Source organism: Triticum aestivum, chromosome 5A (assembly GCF_018294505.1).
Source record: "Triticum aestivum cultivar Chinese Spring chromosome 5A, IWGSC CS RefSeq v2.1, whole genome shotgun sequence".
NCBI lineage: Eukaryota > Viridiplantae > Streptophyta > Magnoliopsida > Poales > Poaceae > Triticum > Triticum aestivum.
Genome location: NC_057806.1, coordinates 35,748,010 through 35,770,190, shown reverse-complemented (window position 1 = coordinate 35,770,190; position 22,181 = coordinate 35,748,010). Strand labels below are relative to the sequence as shown.

At 46.1% G+C, this 22,181-nt stretch overlaps 1 protein-coding gene across 1 annotated transcript; it reads right to left on the bottom strand.

Moving 5' to 3' along the window:
* Positions 1-371: 371 nt before the first annotated feature.
* On the bottom strand, positions 372-6,312 carry LOC123102150 (kinesin-like protein KIN-12C). The gene is made up of 15 exons (XM_044523446.1): positions 5,856-6,312; positions 5,610-5,753; positions 5,407-5,490; positions 5,201-5,326; positions 5,052-5,111; positions 4,858-4,911; positions 4,681-4,773; positions 3,992-4,087; positions 3,581-3,729; positions 3,219-3,365; positions 2,981-3,110; positions 1,971-2,891; positions 1,800-1,898; positions 978-1,709; positions 372-885 (listed from the first exon to the last, which is right to left on the bottom strand). The coding sequence occupies exons 1-15, from the start codon at positions 6,078-6,080 to the stop codon at positions 652-654; spliced, it is 3,294 nt and encodes a 1,097-aa protein (XP_044379381.1). The 5' UTR covers positions 6,081-6,312; the 3' UTR covers positions 372-651.
* Between the last annotated feature and the right edge of the window lie 15,869 nt (positions 6,313-22,181).

Sequence of the window (22,181 nt, the reverse complement as noted above, 5' to 3'; positions counted from 1 at the left end):
GATGAACCAAATGTTGAATGAGTGAAAGTCAGGCCAGGGGATTTCAAAATTTACCATGCAGTGGATATTATATATGTGCAAAATTTCAAGATCAAACTCCATCTCATCTGCCAGATAAATAGCAATAATAATCACTGAATAATTATATTGCGCGGTTGATTAACTACCTACACCGTGCTATACTAGCAGACACGCAAGACCTGCACTTGGATACAAAGGGAAGTAGTGCCTATTTTCAGTTAACCCTTTGAAGGAAGACCTGCACTTGGATCTTTGACAACTGCCTGCCTTCTGCTTCAGTGAATGCTTTCAGTAAGTATGACATATATATAAACTGGCAGTTCTCAAGAGGAAATGTAAACCCATAGACATGTAAAGTAAACCCATCAATCATACAAAGGGGGAAGTACAAACTGTCATCATACATAAAAAATCAAGCTTTGCCCCAACAGTGGGCACATGAACCATCATAGACATGTATAAAAATCAAGAAAGATCGAAGAACCAACGCTTCTTTCCTAACTGTCAACCAGGCTCAGTTGACTTACTCAAGCAATCATTCAAGCAATTTAGAGGTAAAACACAGCAGCTCGCCACGAGTGATCATCTTCGTCGCCGTCGCCGGTGGTGGCAAAGGAGCCGACGAGCAACTCATTCGAATTCAGACTTAAACGCAGAACGCCAGGACTGATCGTCGTCTTGGACAGTGGACGACTCCCTGGGCGCATCCTCGCTGCGGTAGAACCCCTCCAGGGCCGACTCCGGCAGCCGGCTCTCCGCCAGGTAGTGCTTCATCGTCTCGATCTCCACCTCGTGCTTCTTCCTCATCTTCTCCACCTGCTTCTTCAGCTTCTGGTTCTCCTGCAGCATGGCGGAACTCCTCTCCTGCAAAGCAAACAAGCCAAAAAATGAGTTTCTTCCAACTCATATTGACCCAAAAATGGTGGTGCTCTGAAGTTTGAACCGGCCGGACGGACCTTCTCTTGCGTGGATGCCTCCTCGGCTTCCCTGAGCCTCACGAGCAGCTCGCCGGCGGCATGCACCGCCTCCGCGGTGTCCCGGAGCTGGACGCGGAGCCTCCTGTTCTGCTCCCTGAGCTGCGCCCGCTCCTTCTCCCGGTCGATCCTCACCGTCGACAGCTCCGCGGCGAGGGCGGCGGCGAAGGCCGTGCCGCAGCCCTTCTTGCCGGCCCTGGCGGCCGCCCTCTTCACCTCCGCGATGCCCCCCATGACGCCGCGGTGCCGCTCGAGGAGGTCGTTGTACAGCTCCTGGAGCTCCACGTAGTGCTCGATGATCCTGGCGTGGCCGTAGATGGCCCGCTGGAGGGCGTCGTCCAGCTCCTCCGTGCACTTCTTCTCGTCCCGGAGCTCCGCCTCCGTCTTCTCCGCGTGCCTCCGGCTCGACTCCAGGTCCACCCTCAGCTCCTCGGTGAGAGATATCCATTTGCTCTCGGACTCCGTCCATTTCTGCCGCTCTTTCTCCAGCCCGTACTCCTGGTCCGTGCTGCCGTTCCTTATCTGATCCAGAAGGCTGTCGTTTGCTGTTGATCCGTCCGTGAGAAGCTTTACTTGGTCCTTCAGCCTCTGGATCTCGCCTTCAAGTGCTTCCCTCTCATTCACATCGAGTGGCATTTTGCTATCCTCACATTGTTCAGCAGTTAGTTCCCTCATAGGCATAACATCTTCTGGTCCCTTCTTTTGTTGCCCAATCTGCAATTGAGCAGAGGAAATTGTCAAGGAATGGAAATGATAATTGCCTGAAGAAACTTATTCACAACTCACAAGTAAAACACCACATACCAAGTTGCTCAACTCCTTGATCTTAGCTCCCTGTTCTTCACATAAAGCTTCAAGCTCAGCCACTCTCTTAGAGCCAGTAGTCGAAGAGATATCACCGTCCTGGTAGAGTAAAAATGTGTAAGCAGGTGCCAAGATTTGATGAGTACAAACTCTGCCAACAAAATAGCATACCTGGAGGGAAGCATTAGCCAAGTCATTGGATGTGACAGCAGTCGCCGTTACAATCTGCTTCTCTGAGTTGATGTCCTCTGAATGGTCCTCATTTGTATCCATTGCTTTCTTGCAGGATGAGCAAATGGTAGAAGCCGAACTGGCGTCCCCCTCCGGTAAAGCCTCAAGGGCTGAACTTGCTTTTGCTGACTGGCGGGGGTTCAGTGCAAAATGGTCAAATGAAAGGCCAACAAACGATTTTCGTGGTGCTGGAGGATTCTGCTGATGATACTCTATAATGTGCAGGCCCCGTTGGAGACTTGCGGCCAGCGAGTCAGTGGGACTAAGCTTGCTCGATTGTAAGGAGGAACGCACTGCACTCTTCCTATACGTTTCCAAATCGGCTTCTCCTGGGCTGGATTCACCAAGCTTGCTCGGAGAGAACCCTGGCGACGCAATGCTCCTTCTTGCCTTGTGGATCTTTGGAGAAGAGCAGAACGTCGCGTCTTGGATTGGGCTCAGCTGTTCGGAAGCACTAATTGATAGAACAGATTTCCTGTCAGAAACCTGGTCATGATCAGCATTTGTATTGCTGTGCATTTTCTGGGGCTCTTCCTGAAGTGGGCCTTCACTGTCATCTATGACAACCTGATCATCATGTTCCCATGGTATTGGACTGTCCTCTCCACTCTCTGCATCCATGAAGTCATCAAGAGTGTCTTCAGATGAAGAATGAATCTTGCTAATCTGATCACGCAGTTCATGCACATCATCTTCATCCACATCCATTTCATCATCTGTCTCAACTTCAATATGGGGCAAAATTATAGAGCGATTGAGGCTCACACGCAAACTGTGCAAGCTCGCTCGAGCAATTTGTGCATTGAAGTATCCAGTCTCAGATGTTGCGTGCTCTCCAGACTTGGTTCTTACAAGTTCATCCTGCAGGTCATAGAACACAATTAGCAAATTTGCAAATTTCTGTAAACTGTTGCCACATATGTCTACTCTCTACTGTGCTCCTGTAGTACCTTCAGCTGACGGATCTGATCACTCAGACCATTAACATCATCTTCTGATATCTCATTTACCACAGCTTTGTTCGGCATGAGCTTTGTTCGCTCACCAAACCTTAGCGTGCTTAAAGTCTCAGACCTGCATCTGCATTTCAGGGGAACATGCCAACTTAAGAAACTGTAGCATACCCCCTAATGATAAAGCGCTCAAGAAAATGCAAGGGGCATATGAGAATTCCAGAGCCAAACATACCTGTGCTCTGAAGAAATGGAACACAAAAATGTAGCCCTTGAATTGCCGCCTAGCGTATCCTTCAGCACATGTGTCAAACGGGACTGGCTGTATGGCAATTCATCTTCCTGGGGCTTTGGTTCTTCTGAAAGAATATTGACTAGTTTCCTAAAACCACAGTGTGCAAACGTGAGATATCTGCCTTTTTACATTCTTGTTAAAGAGGCAATGATGTATTAGTGTCAATAATTGCAAAAATATCAACCACACAATCTGAATGTTTTTGTTACAAGAAGGATCAGTAAATATGTATAGTAACAAAAATATCAATCATGCAATCCCAATAGGAAAAATAATTGTGTACTTATCATTAAACAACATACCCGAGGCTTGAGAGAGACTTCTTAACGTATCTTTCCTCTCGTGTAATGTTCTTGCCAGCGCCATCACTTTCATCAATATCAACACCAGCTAGATCAACAAAGGTAATTTTGCTAGTTTTTGAACTACTAAAGCCATTTGATGACAAATCCTGCAATATTAGTTGAATAAAGTAAGATAAATCACCAAATTTATATCCTCTTATCAGCAGACTATTCAAAATGAAGTAAGATAAATCACCACATCTACATCGGCTGATCAGGTGCAGACATTTCAAATTAGAGTAGAATGAACTAGCAGGATATTGAACTTTTGATGAGCTCTAGCACTGATACGAATATATGATTACTACAATATTTGCAGTCAAATTAATGGCTGTAAAGTGCAAAATCTTATGAGGGGAATATGATTACCTTGCTCCAAGCTTCAATGACACAAGTGAATATCACGTGAGAACGTGAATTTTTCAAGTTCATACTATCAACGCCAATTTTTCTTTTTGTCAGGCCCTGCAAAAGGAAGCAACTCATGCTAAGCATGACATATATGATTGGAAACTTTGGTATCAAGATAACTAGCGACAACCCTAGAACAATGGCAGACTGAAGCACATGATGGTTATTGTACATATCACACCAGATCCAGCAAAATAGTAATGGTGCTGAGAGAGCATGGTGAAAAGCAATTATCATGAATTGGTGCGATCTAAGCATTATAATTGCAGCTGGGTTTCCAAATAAGCTTTTTGGGTAGCTCTAACTTAGTCACTGTAGAGTGCACATAATTGTTCATGCAAACAAGGATTGCCTTTCTGGACAGAATAGAAATACCAATTTTGAACTTTCTTCTTAAAAAAACATAATCACGGTGCGCTATTCCCTGTAACACTAACTAGACATGAGCTTCAATTATCCTATTGGTTTCTCTGAAAACCATGCATCAAATATATTTTTTAATCACTGAATCAAGAATTTTAACAATTTTTAACTTTCTTAACACTAACTAGACACGAGCTTCAGTTATCCTATTGGTTTCTCTGAAAACTATAAATACACACAATTAAATAGTAATAAGTACGTATTGGTTAGGCCTCTCACAATACCTTCATCAAGATCTGATTTACATCCTCGACTGTCGATACATACTCCTCGGTCAAGTTTTCGACATGGACACCATTGCCAGTGGTCTCTCTTATCTAAAAGGGTGGAGCTGGGTAAGATATCCATATAAACCAGGACAAGTGCACGTTTCAATGTAACTTTCTTGAGTAAGAATATACCTGAAGATTACGTTGAGATGGATCAAGCAGGTCATTGATCTGCTCATTAAATACCTGCAAGAAGTTGGAAAGCAAAGAAAATAAATATTCAGTTCCGGGTTCAGTTCTCAATCCTGGAAGCATTGTTCAGAATATTTCAGCTCTGGAAAACCATGTATCTAGATGTAGTATTCGTCGGTTTTCTAAGTAAGGACCTCCAGAAAGGTGCAGCGGCACTGGTAACTTGTGTGCTTCTCAGGGGAGCTCTCTTCGTTCTGAAACAGGAAAAGAACAATTCAACAAGAGAATCGAAGCAGCTTAACTGAAAACTGCCGGGAACTAGAGATAAAGAAAGGGCTCTTACGCCTTGGATTTGGGAGAAGAGGTTCTGGAAGAAGCGAGGCACGATCCCCCGGTCGGCCCGGTCGGAGCGGTTGTCGAACATGGCGGCGAGGGGCCCCCACATGGTGTATGTCTTCCCTGTGCCACTCTGGTATGAATCCATGCGTAAAGGCGTCAGCAGCAGCAGCAGCAGGAACAGAGAGGACAGTACAGACGAAAACGCAGTACCTGGCCATAGCAGACGAGGGAGGTGTTGAATCCGGCGAGGGCGCTGTGGATCATGGGCACACCCACCAGATGGAACGCATCCTCCTGCCAATCACCAATTCACCATCAACCACAGAATTAGTCTCATGATTACGGCAAAGCTCCACCAAAGCAAGCAAAGCTGCTCCGACTGACGGAGCAGAGCAATTGGAAGCAGAGGTTACCTGGGAAGCCCTGTCGTCGAGGAACCCGTCGACGGCGAAGGCGCGGTCGCCGACGGCGATGGAGTCTGGGGAGGTCTTGCGCACGAAGAAGAGGTCCTTGCCGTCCACCGGCAGGCTGACCGCCGGCCGCACCCGCACCACGACCTGCCACAACCGTCACCCCGCGAGATCTGTAAGCGTAAGGGCGACCGACCCGTGGAGAAGAAGCGGGCTCGTCGCGTGAATGAATGAGCGGACGGTGCGTACCTTGACGGCGGGCTCGTCGTTGACCGGCCGCTGCTGGGCGGGCGCGGCCGCCGGCTGGGGAACGGGGACGGGCTTGGACAGGCCCGGCGGCGGCGGGGAGGGCGGGGCGGCGGCGAGGTTGGGGTGGAGGTTCTCCTGGTCGTCGGCGGGGGAGGCGACGGAGAGCGGGGAGAGGGACCGCGCGCGCGAGGTCTGGCGCTTGAGGTTCCGCCGCAGCATCTCCATGGCTGCCGCCCGCGCGAGATCGACTGGATCTGCTGCTGCTGCGGCCGGATCGAAGGGGGAGGAGGAGAGGGGAGACGGTGGGACGGAGGCGCTTGCTTGGGTTGGAGATGTAGATGTGCGTGCGTGCGCGTGTGAGGATGGCTTGGCTGGCTGGGTATCCGTTGCGATTCAAAAACTTTTGAAATGGGGATGCGGGGGACTGGTGGAGCGCCGTTGGGTGGATTGGAAGGGAGTGCGGCCGTTCGGAGCAGAAAGCCGCCAAGACAACTCGCGGAATAAAAACCAGGTGGTAATAATAGAAGATTCCCACGTTACTCCCTCCGTTCGAAAATACTTGTCGGAAAAATTGATGTATCTAGACATATTATAGTTCTAGATACATTTATTTTTATGCATTTTTTCAACAAGTACTTCCGGACAGAGGGAGTACTTTTTATTTCCTTTTAACAAAGTCAGTTTTTTTAGGCCGAAAAAAGGTCGGCCAGGGCAACAACAAGGGGCACCATCCGATTTAGCCGAGTGGCTGTCCAAGGGCATGTTTGGACCGGAACCCTTCTCCAACGGGCCCCATTTGTTCGTGGACAGCCCGTCGCCCCGTTTCAGCCCTAGCCATGGGAAATAAGACCTCCATTTTCTCACTCTTCTTTTCACTCCTCCTTGTTACCTTGTCACCCTCTTCCCCACCGACCAAAACCCCATTCCGATGCCCCTATCGCCGTCGACCACGCTGACGAGGAGCTGCTATAGGCATCTCGCACCGCCTGGTTGCTCCACATGATCGAGGGAGCTACTTCAGGTTCCAACTTAGCATCTCTATTTTCATCGTTGCTCCCTCTCAATTGGACTCTTCTACTGTGGTCGAATCAAAGGGAGAAAGACAGGTAGGAGATGGTAGGGTGTGGATGTGTGTGTACGTGCACGTGTGTCACGTGTGAGGTTTCATTGGCTAGCTATCCTCTACAATTCAAAAACTACTGAAAAGGGGATGCGGACACAGCGAGATGAGGAGAGTTGAGCTGGCTTGGTTCGCTCCTGTCAGTGCCAAGGATAACATGAGTAGGGTAGTCTTAAAGTTGAAGAAAGTGAAGGATAATCTTCAAAGTTGTGTGTGTATGGGGGAGGGGGGGGGCTAATATCAGAGAAGATAGTAACAAAAGGAAGAAAGAGGTGTTGGCAAAACTGAAAAAAGATGAAACTCATGGGCACTAGCACCCATGGTTTATTGATATAGGAGAAGCATCCCTTGTGAGAAACCAGAAATTCGTCCCCGACGTGGCTCGAACCCTGGTTGCTGGAGACGCCACTGCGCTCCCTTGCCACTAGGCTACAGCCTAGTTCTCAGGTGTTGGCAAAACTGGAGGATCTGGAGATCCTTGAAGGAATGGAATGTATATGTGGTGAACATTTTGAGAGGAAAAGTTTTGTTGAAGGGGTCTTGATGCACATTTATGAGGAGGAAGAGATGTATTGCTATAACAGATCTAGCGAAAGATGCATGGCTCCTACAAGGCGATGCAAACACCAAATACTTATATAAAATTGCTAATGGGAAGAGAAGGAAGAATATGATGTATTCTCTAATAGAAAGACAATGTTGAGGTTCAGGGTCTACTACTATTGTTGGGGGGATGAACCCCAGGCAGGCAATGGAACCCGGATCCTTTTCAAAAACAACGGGGCCAGCAAGCCTCTCGAGCCGGCTCACGCTTGGCCAGGTCACTCGACCCGGCCAAACTCCGCAACCCGGTCGGACTCCTCGATTCGGCCCCGACCACCAGCTCAAGACAGTCGAGCTCGCCACGTCAAGACTTCCCCAACAAGCCAGCTTCATCCTTGGCGCGTTCCTCAACCCGGCCACAGGTCAGCTCCCGTCCCATCCTAGCCATACGATGGGACGAGGCTCCACCTACCGATGACCGAGGCAACAGTGCCCCGCCCATGCCTTGCCTCTGGTCAGCTGGGGCGTGGCAACAGTGCCCCACCTACCCGCTGACCAGGGTCGGCGTGGCAACAATGCAACCATCGTCACCAATGACGTCATCAAGCGGCGACCTGATGGAGCGCCACTGTAGCCGACTCAACCCGGCCACTCCCTGACGATCGACAAGACGGCCAACAGTGCCCTCGTACCCGGCGGGCCCCGCGCCCGAAGAACCCGGTGAGCCCGGACCCCCGGCGGGTCCCAGCGCCGGCTTCCCGGACAATGACAACCCGGCCCCACTGCCTTGTAACATTACCATTGTACCCCTGGGGGGTTGACCTATAAAACCCCCCAGGAGGCCTCCATGCACGGGGTGAAGAAATTCGGTCAGTAGAATATACACACACGAAGAGGGAGCAGCCTAAGCCCTGGCCTGCCTTCCTTCTTCCCCGACACAGCTCAAGGAGCAACTTCGTACTGATACACATCAACCACACTCGAGAGGACTAGGGGTGTTATCTCTTCGGAGAGCCCCAAACCTGGGTATGTCTTGCATCCCGCACTCGCTCATGCCGACCTCGCCTCTGGAGCCCACCAGTGCCCTCGAGCCTCCTCCTATCTTTAGCCATCCCTTGGCATCTGTCGTGCGCCCACCATGATAGTTGGCGCCCACCGTGGGGCAGGTCGAGGTCCTGGCCGGGAGCATGCTTCAGACGGGGCTCCTCTCCGACTCCGACGAGCCCGTCACGCTGGCGGACGACGTCATCGACGTACTCGCCACCTCCTTCGCCGCACTGCGCGTCTGATGTCTACTACACAACCTTCTTCTTGTAGACATTGTTGGGCCTCCAAGTGCAGAGGTTTGCTGGACAGTAGCAAATTTCCCTCAAGTGGATGACCTAAGGTTTATAAATCCATGGGAGGCGTAGGATGAAGATGATCTCTCTCAAACAACCCTGCAACCAAATAACAAAGAGTCTCTTGTGTCCCCAACACACCCAATACAATGGTAAATTGTATAGGTGCACTAGTTTGACGAAGAGATGGTGATACAAGTGCAATATGGATGGTAGATATAGGTTTTTATAATCTGAAAATATAAAAATAGCAAGGTAACTAATAATAAAAGTGAGCATAAACGGTATTGCAATGCTAGGAAACAAGGCCTAGGGTTCATACTTTCACTAGTGCAAGTTCTCTCAATAATAATAACATAATTGGATCATATAACAGCCCCTGAACATGCAACAAAGAGTCACTCCAAAGTCACTAATAGCAGAGAACAAACGAAGAGATTATTGTAGGGTACGAAACCACCTCAAAGTTATCCTTTCTAATCGATCTATTCAAGAGTCTGTAGTAAAATAACATGAACCTATTCTTTCTGTTCAATCTATCCTAGAGTTCGTACTAGAATAGCACCTTAAGACACAAATCAACCAAAACCCTACTGTCACCTAGATACTCCAATGTCACCTCAAGTATCCATGGGTATGATTATACGATATGCATCACACAATCTCAGATTCATCTATTCAACCAACACAAAGAACTTCAAAGAGTGCCCCAAAGTTGATACCAGAGAGTCAAGACGAAAATGTGTGCCAACCCCTATGCATAAGTTCACGAGGTCACGGAACCCGCAAGTTGATCACCAAAACATACATCAAGTAGATCACGTGAATATCCCATTGTCACCACAAATAAGCACATGCAAGACATACATCAAGTGTTCTCAAATCCTTAAAGACTCAATCCGATAAGATAACTTCAAAGGGAAAACTCAATCCATTCCAAGAGAGTAGAGGGGGAGAAACATCATAAGATCTAACTATAATAGCAAAGCTCGCGATACATCAAGATCATGCCAAATCAAGAACACGAGAGAGAGAGAGAGAGATCAAACACATAGTTGCTGGTACATACCCTCAGCCCCGAAGGTGAACTACTCCCTCCTCATCATGGAGAGCGCTGGGATGATGAAGATGGACATCGGAGGGGGATTCCCCCCTCCGGCAGGGTGCCGAAACGGGTCTAGATTGGTTTTCGATGGCTACGGAGGCTTGTGGCAGCGGAACTCCCGATCTAGGTTATTTTCTGGAGGTTTCTGTATTTTAGGAATTTTTGGCATCGGGAACAAGTCAGGGGGTCCTCGAGTCGTCCATGAGATAGGGCGGCGCCCGGGAGGGTAGGGCGCGCCCCCACCCTTGTGGACGGCCCGGGACTCTTCTAGCCCAACTCTTTTACTCCGGGGGCTTCTTTTGGTCCATAAAAAATCATCAAAAATTGGCATGTCAATTGGACTCCGTTTGGTATTCCTTTTCTGTAAAACTCAAAAACAAGGAAAAAGCAGAAACTGGCACTGGGCTCTAGGTTAATAGGTTAGTCCCAAAAATCATATAAAATAGCATATAAATGCATATAAAACATCCAAGGTTGATAATTTAATAGCATGGAACAATCAAAAATTGTAGATACGTTGGGGACGTATCAAGCATCCCATAGCTTAATTCCTGCTTGTCCTCCAGTAGGTAAATGATAAAAACAGAATTTTTGATGTGGAATGCTACCAACATATTCATAAATGTAATCTTCTCTATTGTGGCAAGAATATTCAGATCCATGAGATTCAAGATAAAAGTTTAATATTGACATAAAACAATAATACTTCAAGCACACTAACTAAGCAATTATGTCTTCTCAAAATAACATGGCCAAAGAAAGCTTATCCCTACAAAATCATATAGTTTGGCTATGCTTCATTTTCGCCACACAAAAATGCTCTCATCATGCACAACCCCGACGACAAGCCAACCAATTGTTTCATAATTTAGTAATCTCAAACTTTTTTCAACTTTCACACAATACATGAGCGTGAGCCATGGACATAACACTATGGGTGGAATATAATATAATGATGGGGGTTGTGTGGAGAAGACAAAAAAAAGGAAGTCTCACATTGACGCAGCTAATCAAAGGGCTATGGAGATGCCCATCAATTGATGTCAATGCGAGGAGTAGGGATTGCCATGCAACGGATGCACTAGAGCTATAAATGTATGAAAGCTCAACAGAAGAAACTAAATGGGTGTGCATCCAACTTGCTTGCTCACGAAGACCTAGGGCATTTGAGGAAGCCCATTGTTGGAATATACAAGCCAAGTTCTATAATGAAAAATTCCCACTAGTATATGAAAGTGACAATATAAGAGACTCTCTATCATGAAGATCATGGTGCTGCTTTGAAGCACAAGTGTGGAAAAGGATAGTAGCATTGTCCCTTTTTTTATTTGGACTTTTTTTCATTTGGCCTTCCCCCTTTTTTGGGACAATGCTCTATTAATGATGATCATCACACTTCTATTTATTTACAACTCAAAGGTTATAACTCGATACTAGAACAAAGTATGACTCTATATGAATGCCTCCGGCGGTGTACCGGGATGGGCAATGAATCAAGACTAACATGTATTAAATTATGCATGGTGGCTTTGCCACAAATACGATGTCAACTACATGATAATGCAAGGCAATATAACAATGATGAAGCGTGTCATAATAAACGTAACGGTGGAAAGTTGCATGGCAATATATCTCGGAATGGCTATGGAAATGGCATAATAGGTAGGTATGGTGGCTGTTTTGAGGAAGATATAAGGATGTTTATGTGTGATAGAGTGTATCATATCACGGGGGTTGGATGCACCGGTGAAGTTTGCACCAACTCTCAAGGTGAGAAAGGGCAATGCATGGTATCGAAGAGGCTAGCAATGCTGGGAAGGTGAGAGTGCGTATAATCCATGGACTCAACATTAGTCATAAAGAACTCACATACTTATTGCAAAAATCTACAAGTCATCAAAAACCAAGCATTACACGCATGCTCCTAGGGGGATAGATTGGTAGGAAAAGACCATCGCTTGTTCCCGACTGCCACTCATAAGGAAAGCAATCAAAGAACACCTAATGCTTCAAATTTGTCACACAACGGTTACCATACGTGCATGCTATGGGACTTGCCAACCTCAACACACGTATTTCTCAATTTCACAATTACTCAACTAGCACAAATCTAATATCACCATATTTATATCTTAAAACAATTATCAAGTATCATACTTCTCATAGTATTCAATGCACTCTATATGAAAGTTCTTATTATACCCAACTTGGATGCCCATCATATTAGGACTAGTTTCATAACCAAAGCAAATTACCATGCTATTTAAGACTCTCAAAATAATACAAGTGAAGCATGAGAGTTCAACAATTTCTTCAAAATAAAACTACCGCCATGCTCTAAAAAGATATAAGTGAAGTACTAGAGCAAACGACAAACTACTCCAAAAGATATAAGTGAAGATCAATGAGTAGTCGAATAATTATGCAACTATGTGAAGACTCTCTAACATTTAAGAATTTTGGATCTTGGGACATTATTCAAACAGCAAGCAAAACAAAATAAAATAAAATGACGCTCCAAGCAAAACACATATCATGTGGTGAATAAAAATATAGCTCCAAGTAAAGTTACCGATGAACGAAGACGAAAGAGTGGATGCCATCCGGGGCATCCCCAAGCTTAGGCTCTTGATTGTCCTTGAATATTACCTTGGGGTGCCTTGGGCATCCCCAAGCTTAGGCTCTTGCCACTCCTTATTCCATAGTCCATCGAATCTTTACCCAAAACTTGAAAACTTCACAACACAAAACTTAACAGAAAACTCGTAAGCTCCGTTAGTATAAGAAAATAAATCACCACTTAGGTACTGTTGTGATCTCATTCTAAATTCATATTGGTGTAATATCTATTGTATTCCAACTTCTCTATGGTTTATACCCTCCGATACTACTCATAGATTCATCAAAATAAGCAAACAACACAATGAAAACAGAATCTGTCAAAAACAGAACAGTCTGTAGTAATATGGAGATTTCAAATACTTCTGTAACTCCAAAAATCCTAAGAAATTAGGAAGTCCTAGGCTAATGCAGTTGGAATTGGTATTTTACCGCTCTCTGGTAAAAAATGAAAATTATTTTCGTGAGCGCATACTTTCTATTTTTATCAGCAAGATCAAACAATAATCACCCAAGAAGATCCTAAAGGCTTTACTTAGCACAAACACTAATTAAAACATAAAACACAATCATAATAGAGGATAGATGATTTATTTATTACTAAACAAGAACAAAAAGCAAAGAACAAAAATAAAATTGGGTTACCTCCCAACAAACGCTATCGTTTAACGCCCCAAACTAGGCATGATGATTTCAATGATGCTCACATAAAAGATAAGAATTGTAACATAAAGAGAGCATCATGAAGAATATTACTAGCACATTTAAGTCTAACCCACTTCCTATGCATATGTATTTTGTGAGCAAACAACTTGTGGGAATAAGAATCAACTTGCATAGGAAGGTAAAATAAGCAAATCTTCAAGATTTTCAACACATAGAGAGGAAACATGATATTATTGCAATTCCTACAAGCATATGTTCCGTCCTCATAATAGTTACATGTAGGATCATAAGCAAATTCAACAATATAGCTATCACAAAACATATTCTTAACACGATCCACATGTATGCAAAGTTGACACTCTTCCAAAATAGTGGGATTAACATTAACTAAAGTCATGACCTCTCCAAACCCACTTTCATAATTATCACAATAAGATTCAACACCCTCCAAAATAGTGGGATCATTACTTCCTAAAGTTTAAACTCTTCCAAACCCACTTTCATCAATATAATCATCATAAATAGGAGGCATGCTATCATCAAAATAAATTTGCTCATCAAAACTTGGGGGACAAAAAATATCATATTCATCAAACATAGCATCCCCAAGCTTGTGGCTTTGTATATCATTAGCATCATGGATATTCAAAGAATTCATACTAACAACATTGCAATCATGCTCATCATCCAAAGATTTAGTGCCAAACATTTTAATACATTCTTCTTCTAACACTTTGGCACAATTATCGGAATCCTTATTTTCACGAAAGACATTAAAAAGATGAAGCATATGAGGCAACCTTAATTCCATTTTTGTAGTTTTCTTTTATAGACTAAACTAGTGATAAAACAAGAAACTAAAAGATTCGATTGCAAGATCTAAAGATATACCTTCAAGCGCTAACCTCCCCTGCAATGACGCCAGAAAAGAGCTTGATGTCTACTACACAACCTTCTTCTTGTAGACGTTGTTGGGCCTCCAAGTGCAGAGGTTTGCAGGACAGTAGCAAATTTCCCTCAAGTGGATGACCTAAGGTTTATCAATCCGTGGGAGGCGTAGGATGAAGATGGTCTCTCTTAAACAACCCTGCAACCAAATAACAAAGAGTCTCTTGTGTCCCCAACACACCCAATACAATGGTACATTGTATAGGTGCACTAGTTCGGCGAAGAGATGGTGATACAAGTGCAATATGGATGGTAGATATAGGTTTTTGTAACCTGAAAATATAAAAACAGCAAGGTAACTAATAATAAAAGTGAGCATAAACGGTATTGCAATGCTAGGAAACAAGGCCTAGGGTTCATATATACTTTCACTACTGCAAGTTCTCTCAACAATAATAACATAATTGGATCATATAACCGTCCCTCAACATGCAACAAAGAGTCACTCCAAAGTCACTAATAGCGGAGAACAAACGAAGAGATTATTGTAGGGTACGAAACCACCTCAAAGCTATCCTTTTTGATCGATCTATTCAAGGGTTCGTAGTAAAATAACACGAAGCTATTCTTTCCGTTCATTCTATCCTAGAGTTCGTACTAGAATAGCACCTTAAGACACAAATAAACCAAAACCCTACTGTCACCTAGATACTCCAATGTCACCTCAAGTATCCATGGATATGATTATACGATATGCATCACACAATCTCAGATTCATCTATTCAACCAACACAAAGAACTTCAAAGAGTGCCCCAAAGTTTCTACCGGAGAGTCAAGACGAAAACGTGTGCCAACCCCTATGCATAAGTTCACGAGGTCACGGAACCCGCAAGTTGATCACCAAAACATACATCAAGTAGATCACGTGAATATCCCATTGTCACCACAGATAAGCACATGCAAGACATACATCAAGTGTTCTCAAATCCTTAAAGACTCAATCCGATAAGATAACTTCAAAGGGAAAACTCAATCCATTACAAGAGAGTAGAGGGGGAGAAACATCATAAGATCCAACTATAATAGCAAAACTAGCGATACATCAAGATCGTGCCAAATCAAGAACACGAGAGAGAGAGAGAGAGATCAAACACATAACTACTGGTACATACCCTTAGCCCCGAGGGTGAACTACTCCCTCCTCGTCATGGAGAGCACCGGGATGATGAAGATGGCCACCGGAGAGGGATTCCCCCTCCGACAGTGTGCCGGAATGGGTCTAGATTGGTTTTCGGTGGCTACGGAGGCTTGCGGTGGCGGAACTCCCGATCTAGGTTATTTTCTGGAGGTTTGGAATTTTTTGCGTCGGGAAAAAGTCAAGGGGGATCCCCGAGTCGTCCACGAGGTAGGGCGGCGCCCCCGGGGTGGGGTGGGGTGTGTGTGTGTGTGTGGGGGGGGGGGGGGTTAGGGCGCGCCCCACCCTCGTGGACGGCCCGGGACTCTTCTAGCCCAACTCTTTTACTCCGGGGGCTTCTTTTGGTCCATAAAAATCATCAAAAATTGGTACGTCAATTGGACTTCGTTTGGTATTCCTTTTCTGTAAAGCTCAAAAACAAGGAAAAAATAGAAACTGGCACTGGGCTCTAGGTTAATAGGTTAGTCCTAAAAATCATATAAAATAGCATATAAATGCTTATAAAACATCCAAGGTTGATAATATAATAGCATGGAACAATGAAAAATTATAGATACGTTGAAGACGTATCAGCGTCTCCGACGCTCCTGCGGCCGACGAGTACCCCAGTGAGGTACTTGACTCTTCCGGCTCCCCCCTTTCCCTCGACGGCAACGCTCCCGCCGGGGCAATGGACCTCTGCATGGAGGTCTTCGTCACCGACACCAGCGCCTCTTCCTCGTCCAGCGCGGCAAGGAAGGCCACAGAGGAACGGGCCGACTCGCCCAACCCGCTGCGCGCCATGATGCAGAGCCTTCGCGTCCCCATCGGCACCAAAATTTATGCCTCCAATGTTGCCGAGGCCCGGATTCGGCTCGAGGAGGACCACCAGTGCCTGCTGGACCTCACTGAGACGCTCGCCGCCACGCAGCATCGCCTGGACTCCTCTCCGCTGGAGCACAACGCCGCCTATGGCTTCACGCCGGCCACGCCCGAGCCAAGCTGGGTCGCCGATGTGCGGGCCTGGGGTGGCACGATCGGACGCGCCTTCGGCGCCCTCCCGCCCGTTTATGAGACTCCCATGAAGAACATGCGCGCCGCTCAGTTGGCGACAGTCGCCCTGGATCAGCTCGCAGGCGAAGAGCTGTAGGACCGCCTCCAGAGGGTAAATGACCTCCTCGCTGTGGCCAACACATAGCAGGACCGCCTAAACCAACTCACCAAGCCGTCTGGATCCGCCTCCCTCCGCGCATCCCGGACGAGCCCTTCACCAAAGGGTTCACGCTCCCTCGCGACACCTCCAAGTACAACGGCATCGTGAAGCCGGAGGACTGGCTCACTGACTACACCACTGCCATCGGCATGGCCGGCGGCAACCACCGCCTCGCCGTGCGCTACACGCCGCTCATGCTCCAGGGATCAGCCCGCATGTGGTTGAACAGCCTGCCGGTGGGCAGCATCAACACATGGGTCGACTTCGAGCAAGCCTTTGTGCGCAACTTCACCGGCACCTACAAATGACCCGGCCGCCCCAGTCAGGTCGCCATGTGCGTGCAGGGACCGGCGAAGACCGACCATGAGTATCTCGCACGCTGGACCTGTTGGGGATCGTAGCAGAAATTTAAAATTTTCTACGCATCACCAAGATCAACCTATGGAGTGATCTAGCAACGAGAGGGAGAGGAGTGCATCTACATACCCTTGTAGATCGCGAGCAGAAGCATTCAAGAGAACGGGGTTGATGGAGTCGTACTCGTCGTGATCCAAATCACCGAAGATCCTAGCGCCGAACGGATGGCACCTCCGCGTTAAACACACGTACGGAGCAGAGACGTCTCCCGCGCCTTGATCCAGCAAGGAGGAGGGAGAGGTTGAGGAAGAGAGCTCCAACATCAACACGACGGTGTGGTGGTGGTGGAGCGGCAGTACTCCAGCAGGGCTTCGCCAAGCTCTTAACGGAGGAGGAGAGGTGTTGGGGAGGGGAGGGGCTGCACCTTTGATGTGGTGTGCATCCCACCCCTTGCCCCACTATTTATAGGGGAAGGAGGAAGGGGCCGGCCCCCTCTAGATGAGATCTAGAGGGGGGGCGGCCAAGGGGAGGGGGCTTGCCCCCCAAGAAAGGGGGGTGCCTCCTCTAGGGTTTCCCTCCAACCCTAGGCGCATGGGCCCAAAGGGGGGGTGTGCCCAGCCCTCCAAGGGCTGGTTCCCTTTCCTCTATGGCCCATGAGGCCCTCCGAGAGATGTGGCCCCTCCCGGTGGACTCCCGGAAACCCCTCCGGTGGCCCCGGTATAATACCGACATGCCCCCGAACTTTTCTAGTCACCGTATGACAACTTCCCATATATAAATCTTCACCTCCGGACCATTCTGGAACTCCTCGTGATGTCCGAGATCTCATCCGGGACTCCGAACAACATTCGTTAATCACATACAAGTCTTCCTAATAACCCTAGCGTCATCGGACCTTAAGTGTGTAGACCCTACGGGTTCGGGAACCATGCAGACATGACCAAGACACCTATCCGGCCAATAACCAACAACGGGATCTGGATACCCATGTTGGCTCCCACATGTTCCACGACGATCTCATCGGATGAACCACGATGTCGAGGATTCAAGCAATCCCGTATACAATTCCCTTTGTCAATCGGTACGTTACTTTTCCGAGATTCGATCGTCGGTATCCCAATACCTCGTTCAATCTCATTACCGGCAAGTCACTTTACTCGTTCCGTAACACATCATCCCGTGACCTACCCTTAGTCACATTGAGCTCATTACGATGATGTCTTACCGAGTGGGCCCAGAGACACCTCTCCGTCATACGGAGTGACAAATCCCAGTCTCGATTCGTGCCAACCCAACAGACACTTTCGGAGATACCCGTAGTGCACCTTTATAGTCACCCACTTACGTTGTGACGTTTGGCACACCCAAAGTATTCCTACAGTATCCGGGAGTTGCACAATCTCATGGTCTAAGGAAAAGATACTTGACATTAGAAAAGCTTTAGCAAATGAACTACACAATCTTGCGCTATGCTTAGGATTGGGTCTTGTCCATGACATCATTGTCCTAATGATGTGATCCCGTTATCAATGACATCTAATGTCCATGGTCAGGAAATCGTAACCATCTATTGATCAACGAGCTAGTCAACTAGAGGCTCACTAGGGACATGCTGTGGTCTGTGTATTCACACATGTATTACGATTTTCGGATAACACAATTATAGCATGAACAATAGACAATTATCATGAAGAAGGAAATATAATAATAACCATTTTATTATTGCCTCTAGGGCATATTTCCAACAGTCTCCCACTTGCACTAGAGTCAATAATCTAGTTACATTGTGATGAATCGAACACCCATAGAGTTTTGGTGTTGATCATGTTTTGCTCGAGGAAGAGGTTTAGTCAACGGATCTGCGACATTCAGGTCCGTATGCACTTTACAAATATCTATGTCTCCATTTTGAACATTTTCATGAATGGAGTTGAAGCGACGCTTGATATGCCTGGTCTTCCTGTGAAACTTGGGCTCCTTGGCAAGGGCAATAGCTCCAGTGTTGTCACAGAAGAGATTCATCGGGCCAGACGCATTGGGAATAACTCCTAGGTCGGTAATGAACTCCTTCATCCAGATTGCTTCTTGTGCTGTCTCCGAGGCTGCCATGTACTCCGCTTCACATGTAGATCCCGCCACGACGCTTTGCTTGCAACTACACCAGCTGACTGCCCCACCATTCAAAATATACACGTATCCGGTTTGTGAATTGGAGTCATCCAGATCTGTGTTGAAGCTAGCATCGATGTAACCCTTTACTACGAGCTCTTCGTCACCTCCATAAACGAGAAACATATCCTTAGTCCTTTTCAGGTACTTCAGGATATTCTTGACCGCTGTCCAGTGTTCCATGCCGGGATTACTCTGGTACCTTCCTACCAAACTCACGACAAGGTTTACATCAGGTCTGGTACACAACATGGCATACATAATAGACCCTATGGCCGAGGCATAGGTGACGACACTCATCTTTTCTCTATCTTCTGCCGTGGTCGGGCATTGAGCCGTGCTCAATCTCATACCTTGCAATACAGGCAAGAACCCCTTCTTGGACTGATCCATATTGAACTTCTTCAATATCTTGTCAAGGTACGTACTTTGTGAAAGACCAATGAGGCGTCTCGATCTATCTCTATAGATCTTGATGCCTAATATATAAGCAGCTTCTCCAAGGTCCTTCATTGAAAAACACTTGTTCAAGTAGGCCTTTATGCTTTCCAAGAATTCTATATCATTTCCCATCAATAGTATGTCATCCACATATAATATGAGAAATGCTACAGAGCTCCCACTCACTTTCTTGTAAACACAGGCTTCTCCATAAGTCTGCGTAAACCCAAACGCTTTGATCATCTCATCAAATCAAATGTTCCAACTCCGAGAGGCTTGCACCAGCCCATAGATTGAGCGTTGGAGCTTGCACACCTTGTCAGCATTCTTAGGATCGACAAAACCTTCCGGCTGCATCATATACAATTCTTCCTTAAGGAAACCATTAAGGAATGCTATTTTGACGTCCATTTGCCATATCTCATAATCATAGAATGTGGCAATTGCTAACATGATTCGGACGGACTTCAGCTTCGCTACGGGTGAGAAAGTCTCATCGTAGTCAACCCCTTGAACTTGTCCATAACCCTTAGCGACAAGCCGAGCCTTATAGATGGTCACATTACCATCCGCGTCTGTCTTCTTCTTAAAGATACATTTATTTTCTATGGCTCGCCGATCATCGGGCAAGTAAGTCAAAGTCCATACTTCGTTTTCATACATGGATCCTATCTCGGATTTCATGGCTTCCAGCCATTTGTCGGAATCTTGGCCCGCTATCGCTTCTTCATAGTTCGAAGGTTCACCATTGTCTAACAACATGATTTCCAGGACAGGGTTGCCGTACCACTCTGGCACGGAACGTGTCCTTGTGGACCTACGAAGTTCAGTAGCAACTTGATCTGAAGTTTCATGATCATCATCATTAACTTCCTCTCTAGTCGGTGCGGGCACCTCAGAAACATTTTCTTGAGCTGCGCCACTCTCCGGTTCAAGAGACAATACTTCATCAAGTTCTACTTTCCTCCCACTTACTTCTTTCGAGAGAAACTCTTTCTCTAGAAAGGATCCATTCTTGGCAACAAAGATCTTGCCTCCGGATCTGAGGTAGAAGGTATACCCAATAGTTTCTTTAGGGTATTCTATGAAGACGCATTTTTCCGATTTGGGTTCGAGCTTTTTAGGTTGAAGCTTCTTGACATAAGCGTCGCATCCCCAAACTTTTAGAAACGACATCTTAGGTTTCTTACCAAACCACAACTCATACGGTGTCGTTTCAACGGATTTCGATGGAGCCCTATTTAAAGTGAATGCGGCAGTCTCTATAGCATATCCCCAAAATGACAGTGGTAGATCGGTAAGATACATCATAGATCGTACCATATCCAATAGAGTGCAATTACGACGTTCGGACACACCATTACGCCGAGGTGTTCCAGGCGGCATGAGTTGTGAAACAATCCCGCATTTCCTTAAGTGCGTGCCAAATTCATGACTCAAATATTCTCCCCCACGATCTGATCGTAAGAACTTGATTTTCCTGTCATGTTGATTTTCAACCTCACTCTGAAATTCCTTGAACTTTTCAAAATTCTCAGACTTGTGTTTCATTAAGTAGACATACCCATATCTACTCAAGTCATCAGTGAGGGTGAGAACATAACGATAACCACCGCGAGCCTCAACACTCATTGGACCGCACACATCAGTATGCATGATTTCCAATAAGTTGGTTGCTCGCTCCATTGTTCCGGAGAACGGAGTCTTGGTCATTTTGCCCATGAGGCATGGTTCGCATGTGTCAAATGATTCATAATCAAGAGACTCCAAAAGTCCACCTGCATGGAGTTTCTTCATGCGTTTGACACCAATGTGACCAAGGCGGCAGTGCCACAAGTATGTGGGACTATCATTATCAACCTTACATCTTTTGGCATTCACACTATGAATATGTGTAACATCACGCTCGAGATTAAATAAGAATAAACCATTGACCAGCGGGGCATGACCATAAAACATGTCTCTCATATAAATAGAACAACCATTATTCTCAGATTTAAATGAGTAGCCATCTCGCATTAAACGAGATCCAGATACAATGTTCATGCTCAAAACTGGTACTAAATAACAATTATTGAGGTTTATAACTAATCTTGTAGGTAAATGTAGAGGTAGCGTGCCGACGGCGATCACATCGACCTTGGAACCATTCCCGACGCGCATCGTCACCTCGTCCTTTGCCAGTCTCCGTTTATTCCGCAGTTCCTATTTTGAGTTACAAATATGAGCAACTGCACCGATATCAAATACCCAGGAGCTACTACGAGCGCTGGTTAGGTACACATCAATAACATGTTTATCACATTCTGACTTTTCTAGGGAATTATTGCAACAACGGTAAACTTTCTGTTTTCAAACAACAACATGTATACTTGTAATCATAGGCATAGTAAATGCTATCAATGCCACTTTTATTGAAATAAAAGATGCAAAACATTGTTCTAAATAACATCAAGCAAATCCTAACAAAATAAATTGACGCTCCAAGCAAAACACATATCATGTGGCGAATAAAAATATAGCTCCAAGTAAAGTTACCGATGAACGAAGACGAAAGAGGGGATGCCTTCCGGGGCATCCCCAAGCTCAGGCTCTTGGCTATCCTTGAATATTACCTTAGGGTGCCTTGGGCATCCCCAATCTTAGGCTCTTGCCACTCCTTATTCCATAGTCCATCGAATCCTTGCCCA